This window comes from Pseudomyrmex gracilis, unplaced genomic scaffold, assembly GCF_002006095.1.
Source record: "Pseudomyrmex gracilis isolate BER0280 unplaced genomic scaffold, ASM200609v1 scaffold_681, whole genome shotgun sequence".
Lineage (NCBI taxonomy): Eukaryota > Metazoa > Arthropoda > Insecta > Hymenoptera > Formicidae > Pseudomyrmex > Pseudomyrmex gracilis.
Genome location: NW_018021265.1, coordinates 1 through 10,205, shown reverse-complemented (window position 1 = coordinate 10,205; position 10,205 = coordinate 1). Strand labels below are relative to the sequence as shown.

General features: G+C 45.0%; 1 protein-coding gene across 1 annotated transcript; it reads right to left on the bottom strand.

Annotated features, from left to right (window-relative positions):
* Window positions 1-4,347: 4,347 nt before the first annotated feature.
* On the bottom strand, window positions 4,348-5,654 carry LOC109861289. The gene is made up of 2 exons (XM_020440866.1): window positions 5,474-5,654; window positions 4,348-5,330 (listed from the first exon to the last, which is right to left on the bottom strand). The coding sequence occupies exons 1-2, from the start codon at window positions 5,652-5,654 to the stop codon at window positions 4,348-4,350; spliced, it is 1,164 nt and encodes a 387-aa protein (XP_020296455.1).
* Window positions 5,655-10,205: the final 4,551 nt, after the last annotated feature.

Here is a 10,205-nt window from a genome sequence, read left to right as displayed (position 1 = left end):
TCTCTCTCTCTCTCTCTCTCTCTCTCTCTCTCTCTCAGCTCTTCCTCTAGCATTTTCAAGTCACGTTTCTTCCCTGTTCTATTCTGGACGGTCTGAGTCGATCAGGGGTTGGGGTCACTTGTTATTTCCTCGCTTGCCTGTTGTTCCGGCGTTGTCTTCTTCCTTTCACGCTCTACTCGGCGCAACTCCTTCATGACCAGAGCAGCATAGGCATTAATCGCCTTTCACGCTGCTTCTGACCAAAATATCTGTTCCACCAGGTTTTCCGGCGTCAGACGTGTGTCTAACTGGTCCTCGATGCTTCGAGAGGCATCGAAACGCGGGCACTCAAAGAATGCGTGTTCAGCGTTCTCGACACCAGCACACGTTGGACAGTCCGGAGCATCTTCATAATTAAATTTATAAAGATACCTCCGGAAGCAGCCGTGTCCTGAGAGCACCTGAGTGAGATAATAGGTGAGCTCCCTGTGCAGTCAGCTCACCCATTTCTCCACATTTGGGATTAGCCGGTGTGTCCACCGTCCGTTTGTGGAGGTATCCCACATCCTTTGCCAGCAATTGATACTGGTCTCTCTCGTTTCGATCTTGGACTTCGCCGACTTCTCCTGCTGGTAGAGCGCCCTCCGTTTTTTGGCCAGCAGCTCAATTGGCAGCATTCCCGTGATGACGTTGATGGCGTCCTCGGAGACTGTGCAATAAGCACAGGCTACCCTCAGGGCATTGACCCTATAGGGCGCTGTAGCTTTCCTGCGGTACTCCTTTATCAGCAGTGCATCAGCCCATATGGGTATACCATAGGTGAGCACCGAGGTAGTAACCGACGCAAGCCGCTGTCTCCTCTTCTGTCTGGGGCCACCAACATTGAGCACAAGCCGAGACAATGTAGTCGCCACCACAGAGGCTTTTGTGCTGATTTGCTCTACATACTCTTTAAAATTGAGCTTAGCGTTGAGGATCACTCCAAGATACCAAATGTAGGCTGAGATGTGATCTTGTTTTTGCCGACTCTGAGCTTAACTATCTCAGTCACCTTCCTGCTAGATACGAGGAGGGCCTCCGTCTTGTGTTCTGCAAGCTGCAGTCCGACAGAAGACATCCATTTCCCTATCTCCTCGAAGATGGCGATGATTTGCTCCAGTAATTTTGCTACTATTTCCACCGCTACGTCGTCTGCAAAGGCTACAAGGCACACTTCACGCGGGAGTCTCAGCAACAAAAGCGCATTGTACATGATGATCCACAGAAGAGATCCCAGTACATAGTCCTGAGGAACTCCTCCAGTCACTCTATACGTCTTCGGCCCATTTTCTGTGTCGTACATGAGAAATCTGTTACACAGGTAACTCGCCACTATTCTCCGAAAATACCATGGAACATTGAGCCTTTTTAGGGCCTCCATGATGCACTTCCATCTCGCTAAGTTAACGCTTAACCTGCACACTTCATAGGAATCACATAGCCTGCACATGGGGTATGGTCTACCCCAGCCACAAAAATGATCATTAAATTCACTGAAATATTATTATGATAACTTGAAAAACTTTATATATACTATTTGAAGCATCTATAAAAAGACGTCATAAATAGTTTTTTTAATGATTTTTCAATTTTAAGTTAGTGAAAAGAATTTCCTAAAAAAACGATTTACTTAGCTATATCTTTGTGCAAAAATGCCTGGGGTAGATTTCATCCCACAGTGCAGGTTAAGGGTTAAAGGCATTCTTTATATCGAGGGTGGCGATCAAGCAGTACTGCTTTGATCCCCTCGTGTATCTTTTCCCCGAGATAGCTTCTTTGTCTCTGTTCACCACCTTGTTAATCGCATCTAAAATAGAGCGCGATCTTCTGAAGCCGTACTGGTCCATCGCCAGCAAAGAGTCAACGACCTTCTCAATACTGTTATGGATGATCCGCTCAAAGATTTGCCGGCTGTGTCCAGCATGCACAGTGGACGATAGGAGGATGGTTCGTCCGGGGGCTTTTTTTCCTTAGGGAGGAGCACTAACCTCTGTCACTTCCACTTCTCAGGGAATGTTTTTTCCTTGAGACACGCATTATACGTGTCCAGGAACATCACTGGTGCTGCCTTGACGGCTGTCTTCAGAGCCACGTTTGGGATTCCATCCACGCCGGGAGCTTTGTTGCCCACCTTTGATGTTGCGGCGAGCAACTTCTCTTCCGTGATGGGCGGAAAATCCTCATCGGTGCTCTCCACGATGTCGTAATTTTCCTCCTGCTGTTCCAAAAAGAAGGTAGACACAATCCTCTCCAGCAGCTCCGGGCAGGTAAGCGGTGGCATTGGCTGGCTTTTTAGCCGAGTCATTACGACCTTCTACGGTCTGCCCCACGGATTGTTGTCGACTTCGTTAAGGAGCTCATTCCAGCTACCCATGTGTGTGTGTGTGTGTGTGTGTGTGTGTGTGTGTGTGTGTGTGTGGATGTGCGTGGGTGTGGGTATGGGTGTGTGTTTTTTTTTCTTGATTTGAGGTAGGAAAACACGGTTAAGTGTTCCTGGCAAGATGTTCTGCCAGGATATGTCGGACTCGGATTTGAAGACCCCCTACCGACTAAAAACCTCCTCAGCCTCGTCCCCCGCGGGATTGCCGCTAGGCACTGCTTCACGGGGGGAGGATCTAGCTACTGCTTTATCTGGCGGTCAAAGTCAAGGCTTCCTATCTTCAGCTCTCTCGGCTTAGCGCTCGATCCCTTTCTATGCAACGGAGCTTCTTGAGGACTTCTGTCGCGAACACGCTTGTCGCTTCCCAAGCTGTCTTTGATGACAACATGGCTCTTATTAAAGATTCTGGCCGTATTTCTTGATCAAGAACAGTTTCCAAAATACTGCGTGAAGATTTAAACCGAGAACATGTGAAAAACACGTGTTCAGAATCTTCACTGACTCCGGGCATTCTGGTGAAGTGCCGTGCTTGTATTTAAAAAGATATTCTCTGAAGCACCCATGCCCTGAGATCATCTGCGTCAAGTAGTAGTTAACCTCTCCGTGATCGCGGTTCAACCAGACCTCTACTTCAGGGATGAGACGGTAAGTTCACCTGCCGTTAGTTGTGTTGTTCCACCTAGTTTGCCATCGCCGTATGCTGTTTCGCCGTTCATCTGCTTTGAGCTCTTCAGGTGTTAGTGCTTTGGAACTTTTCCGCCGGTAGAGAGCTTTCCGTTCTTCAGCAAGTATGTCCACTGGCAACATCCCGGCTATGATGCAAGCCGCGTCCTCGGACACTGTTCGGAAAGCGCTGGTTACTCTCAGAGCACTAAGTCGATGTACTGGAGCTACCTTCCTTCTTGATTCCTGCGTCCTGAGTGTATCGCCCCATATGGAGATTCCATACGTAAGCACAGACGTGACCACGGACAATAAAAGTGTCCTCCTCCTCTGCTTTGGGCCCCCTAGATTAGGCATGAGTCGTGCTAGAGACGCTCTAACCACCGATGCTTTGGCGCCCACGTGTTCTGCCTGTTGTCTGAAGTTGAGGCAAGCATCAATCATCACCCCCAGATACCGGATGAACGGCTGGGAGGTTATCTCATTTGCTCCGACTCGCAGAGTGATGGTTTCCAGCTGCTTCCTGCTAGTAATGAAAACTGCCTCGGTCTTGTGTTCCGCCAGCTTCAGGTCAACTGTGTCTATCCACTGGTTGATTCGCTCGAAGGTAGTATCAAAAGCCAGGTTTATTTCTTCCAGGTGCTTCGCGACGATCACTATGGCCACGTCATCTGCATACGCCACAAGCTGGACTTCCCTTGGCAACATCAGCTTCAGCAACCCATTGTACATGACATTCCACAATAGTGGACCCAAGACTGAACCCTGCGGTACTCCTCCAGTGATCATGTATTCCTTCGGGCCGGCCTCCGTGTCATATTTTAGGACCCGATCGGTGAAGTAGCTTGCTACCATCCTTTGTAGGTACCCAGGAACATTTATTTTGCCGAGGTCCCATGATGCAGTCCCACTTGGCGGAGTTAAACGCGTTCTTGATGTCCAGTGTTGCCACTAGACAGTATTTTTTCGCTCCTCCCTTCCATCTGGTTCCAGCTATAGCTTCCTTGGCTGTTTGGACGACAAGGTCAATCGCATCCAGGGTAGAGCGGCCCTTCCGGAAGCCATATTGGTTGTTGGACAGCAGCGGTTCGACTATTGCTTCAATCCTCCTGTGGATAATGCCCTTAAGTATTTTACCCGCTGTGTCCAACATGCAAAGCGGGCGGTACGCTGATGGGTCGTCTGGAGGGTTCTTTCCTTTGGGCAGAAGTACCAACCTCTGCTGTTTCCACTTCTTAAGAAAAATACCCTCCTTAAAACAAGCATTGTACACATCCAGAAACAGTTTATGGCGCTGTTTTGATGGCTTTCTTGAGGGCGACATTCGGAATTCCATCCATGCCCGATGCCTTCGTATTCCCGATTCTGTTGCAGGCCTCCATCAGCTGTTTTTCTGTGATCAACGGTATTTCCTCGATTTCTTGCAGGTCCGTCAGGTGCTGTAGTTTTGTTTGTTCGGGAAACAACGCCGATACAATCGCCTCAAGAAGTCTGGGACACGTGGGGGTCGGCATTGATTGGTATCTCAAATGGGACATAACCACCTTATACGGTCTACCCCACGGGTTACCCTCTACTTCATTAATAAGCTCATTCCAGCATTTTCTTTTGCATCCTTTGATGGCTTTGTTGAGTTGTCGGCGTGTCACTTTGTACTCTTCCACCAATTGCGCAGGGTTTGCACTATTTCTGCCTCGCTGCGAAGCCCCTCTTGTGGCAAGACATTTTTTACGGAGGGCAGCGATGTCATCATTCCACCAGTGAACTGGTGGAAGGTGATTCGTTCCGCGTTTTCGGGGCATAGTGGCGTCACAGGCTTCCGAGACTCTTCTCATCATGTCTTCTGACTTCTTTTCAGCACACCCGTCTCCGGTTTTATGGTAACTTAGGGTTACCTTGAAAGATTCGGGATCGAAAGAGCTCACCTTCCAACCTATTTGGTTGGTTTTGCTGTTCACCCTTCTCGTGTTCTGGCCAGTGGACACTTTCCACAGAATGGCACAGTGGTCGCTGGCGATGTAAATGTCCGTCACCTCCCACGAGTGACTTCCTTTAACGAGGCTACTACTAACAAATGTAAGGTCCACTATGGAACTTGCTTCTCCCCTTACAACCGTTGGTTTATTACCGCTGTTGAGCAGGACCACGTCCAGAGTGGACATCGCTTCCAGCAGTGCTTTTCCTCGGGCATTAGTCGCTTTGCTGCCCCAGTCCGTAGCCCAGGAGTTGAAGTCACCGGCGATTGCCACATGCGTGTGTTGTTTGGCATCTTCAGTCAGTCAGTCAAGAAAATCCACGAACTCGTCGAGAGTAAGGCTGAGTGAGGCATAGCAACTGTAGAAGTGTATTCCTTCCAACTCTGCTACCACAAAACCAGTCTCTGTGTTTTTGGCAACGCTCTGGAATGGGTACTTGCCGCAGGACCAAATGACTGCCCCGAGGTGCTGTCCGATTCCCAAGGTTTTGTTGAGAGGTGTCTGTTTGGCTCCGAGATCAATGCGACATCTGGCTTCAGTTCGCGCACGGTTTGCATGAGCAAATCATGCGCAGCCTCGCAGTGGTTGAGGTTCAGTTGTAGTACTTTCAATTCCATACTTAGCTCTTTTTACGCTTTTGTGCTTCTTTAAAGACTGGGCATCTGCTGTTACCGGCTATGTGACCACAGTTTTTTATGTCGCTTTTTTCGACGCAGAGCGTGCATCGGGCATCTTTTTTGCATGACACAGTTTTGTGACCTTCTTCTCCGCATTTGGAACAGCAGATCGGTTCACTTCACTCTTGCACCTCGTAGCCAGATGTCCGTAGTGCCAGCATCTAAAGCACTTGGTCAGTCTTGTCACTGTTCTTATCCGGCAGTTGACCCAGCTGATCTTGATCTTGCCGTCTTGTCCCAGTACCTTCTCTACCAGTGCTGCCGCCAAAGTCACTACGGCAGTCTGGGTACCTCCGTAAGCCTTACGCAGTGATTTGAGTGCGTCTAGCGATATTTCTTCTGCTTCACCCACCGCTTTTTGAAAAGCTGCCAGTACTTCATTCTTCGTGGTCATTTCATCAAGGTCTCTTATTTCGACATCTTCTTGTGGTTCTTTGCTGATGACTTTGGCATCATCTCCGACGATGGCGTTGATGGTTCTTTGCAGACCATGACCTTTATCTGTGTTCTCCTTTAAGAGGATGATCAACAGATCTCCAGTGGCCGTCCTGCGAATCTTGTCGATTGAGGCTCGGACTTGCTCTTCAGGTACTTTTTTCTTGACACGACTAAGTATCTCAGAGTATTTCTCTTTTTCCTTCGGGCGAACTATCAAAACATTAGGCCTGCTCACTGGCGTTCTTGGCTTCCTGCGTTGCAGCTTCTTCTCCTTTTTGGATAACACTATCTGCCAATCCGTTATCTTCGTGTCGGGAAGCTGTGTTACTTCCTTAACGGATGGAGTTGGCCCTGCTTCCTTCTTCTTCTTCTTTTGGTTAGACGATTCTGATGACCGTCGTTGCCTCCGTTTGGCTTTGCGAATTTCGCGATTGTTTCCAGTAGCAGATTCGCAGTCAGCATCTACCTCAGTGTCCACTGTCGTCGTCTCCGTCGCGGTTCTGACTCGTGTTAATGTCGGTGTACTCACGGTAACGGGAGTCATAACCTCATGTTGAGCGACTTGTGTGTCTTCCAAAGCTTTTAGCATTTTAAAGGTACTACCAATACTGGCTACCTTGGTTTTAATTTTCTTATGCTTGTTAATCTTCGGTTAGACGAACTCATGCAGCTCGTTGATGAGTTTGCCAAGACGGTCCCATGCTTGGGTCCTCATTTCAGCGCTTAAAACAGGGGCTGTTTGTAGTGCACGGCACCCCGTGTTACCTCCTCTCTCTTTTTCATTTTGTTTTTTATTTATTTTTGTCTCCATTCTGTTCCCACAATTACCTAGGGAAGTATAGGTCGTTTCCAACAGAGCCCCGGTTGTTGGAGCAAGGCCACTTCAATACGCCTGGGGTTGGACCTGGTACCCCAGGGAGAGCGCTTGCGACGTCACTACCCCGACGCCTTCCAGTCCTAGGCACGACTCGACCATGACATTAGGGTTGGGAGAAGTATAGTACATTGGTATCTCTTTTTACCTTTTGCACCGCAGTATACCCATCACTAAGTGATCGGTATAGTTCACGTCAGAGCCGGTATCGAAACTATTTCTCCCGCCTCTGCGTGATATTGACAGGTACTGCTGCCCTCTGCCAGGTTCCTAGTTATTGTCCTAGTGACGCGCCTTTTCCGCCTACTCCGCCGTATCGATGATCTTCATCTCCGCCTTCGTAGCCGTTGAGGTCTTCACCTGTAACCCTGGGCAAGGATACCGCGATATACCCCGCAGTGCTGGGTCCCTGGCTAGACTTAGCCATCAACATATTTTGGCCTACTAAGATAAGTGATACCCACCCCCGCGGCGCGGACGCGCTAGTCAAGAAGTACCCAAGAAAGATAAAGATCCTACGGTGCGTCATTTTCGTAGTATTTTCCGATTCCAAATCCGACTCTGAGTTCGCGTAATATCACATCGCGCAAGCATACACACAAACGGTAAGAGAAAAACATTTGAGTAATTAAAGAAATAGAAACCAATATTTTAAAAGATACGTCACGCGCGCACACACACACACAGAAGAAGTGTAAATCCAAACATGCAACTTCCACGCGATGTACCTTGAGTAATGCTAATACTGATAATTCTTTTAATTTTCAAGCTTTATTACTCAAAAAGTAATAAAAAAATATTTTATTATATTGTTCTTAAAAGTTCTTAAAATAAGCTATACAAAACATGCAATAAAAAATGGGGGTTCCATAAAAAAAAATTCACTTTAACCTTTATATGACCTTGTAGATTCCACTCAAGATCAACTTCTTATCACCACTAGGTACATTTTTTTCCAGATAGCACACTGATGTTTTAAAAACATATTAAAAACATAGGTATCGGACGTTTTGTACATATTTAAAATGTTTAGATTAGGTTCTCAAACAGTTTTAGGATATTCTAAAGACGTCCAGTGTTACCTTCTTGGACGTTTTAAAATTGTCTATTTTAAGTACAGTCGGCGTCAGTAAATCGTTTTGTGGACGCGGGGAACTAAGGGTAAGAAGGACGGTATTCCCTAGCAGTAAATACTATAATTGATCAATTCATCGAGATCTGCTACAGTTAGTTACTACGGCGCCCGTTGGCAGTACTTACTGCTAGGAAATACCGTCTCTCTTACCCCTAGCCCCCCGAGTCCACGAAACGATTCATTGACGCCGACTGTACATAATGGACTACAAATAAACTTATTTTAAACGTTTTTTTAATTTAAATAGACACATAAGATAGTAACAAATAAATCAAAGTTACATTAAAACTGAATAACATATTTCAGGAGAAAATGAGATCACGGCATTCAGCGATCACTTTAATTACATGAAAGAATGATATCTAATTATAATCTATATTTGGTAGTATACTGAGTTTTTTAACACAAATATATCGCTAAGTACATAATTAGAGATATCATTTCTTAGAATAAACTAGAAGAAAGAAGAGACTTACATAGTAAAAAGATTAATATATATCATGAGACAAAGTGAAAATGATAAAAGCGAATTCATTAGAATATACAATATATCCTTGTCTCGGAATACACAATTCTTAGATCAAAGTCGCGGCTCTCATAATAGGCTTTTGCTTTTCTCGCAAAGGGGCAACGCGCCATTTAAGCGAAGAAACAAAAGAAGGCTTCCATAATAAATCACATTGAAGAGAACGCTTATAAACGAAGAGTCAGTGAACAAAAACAAAACATTAACCGCGTTCAGTAGAACAACTGCTAGATTGTCTTATGAACATTCGACGTTGATTTGTTGGTTCTAAAAGTAAGAGCCAATCACGTTTGATTGCTAAGCAACTTGTTCTGCTAAACGCAACCATTAAAAAAAAAAAATTACATAAGGTTACTAATTCTTTACTTTTAATTTTTACAGTAATGTTAGGTTTAAAAAAGAGATCATCTATATTTTGATCAACACTAAAGACTTTAAAATATATTCAATAAAAAGTTTTGATACACATATTATGATATTTCTTTAGCCTGTTCTACAATACAATCGTAAGCTGTAAGTCGTAAGAAATTGACTAATCACAGATCAATTACAGAAGAATAATTGATTGTGATTGGTCAATTTCTTACGACTGTATTGTAGAACAGGCCTTTTAAGGGCCGTCTACAATGGAGAGTTGTAGGCCGTAATAGTAAGAAATTGACCAATCACAGACAAAGTACAGAAGAATAATCGATTGGTCAATTTCTTACTGTTACGGCCTACAACTCTCCATTGTAGACGGCTCTTAAAGAGAGAGAGCTCTTAAGATTGTGATTGAGGGGTTCTTCTTTTAATTTTAACCAATCACAGTTGATTGCTACTTTGCTGTTCAGTGAGCGGTCGGTGCTTCTGGATGCACTCATAGCCCAAGCAACCAGCTGACGTTGTAATGACGTAAATATACGTGATTTTTGTCACTAATTGGTGATTATGACCTAAATCTGACGTTATTTTGAACGTCATAACAATAACGTCAGTTGAAATAAGTGAGTAAGACGTCATAATGACGTTATTTAAATAACACGGTAGTTAAAAATTTGTTTTTGAGTATATATTTATGTATTATATGTAAGATCCCACATAACACGTAATATTACGAAAATATCACAGTAACATTGCAATATACTAGTAATATTAGATATTATAATACAATATTACAATAATATTATCAATATATTACATTTATACAGGGTGTCCCAGAATTGGTTTAACATCGCTCGTACACAGGTAGAAGGAATAAAACTAAGGTGAAAAGTCCTATACCATTTTGCTAGATTCGCAATAGTTACCGAGATTTTAATTAACAAAGATCCGCGAATAAACGTGCATCGGGCTGTCTTACGCGCGTAGGACAGCCCGGCGCGCTTTACACAATTACATTTTAATATGTATATGTTATAGTATATGTTGTTATATTAGCTCCTCCCATATGTCGCTATGGGTAACAACATTAGCGCGCGAAGCGCGGCGGGCAGTCTTACGCGCGTAAGACAGCCCGATGCATGCTTATTCGCGGAT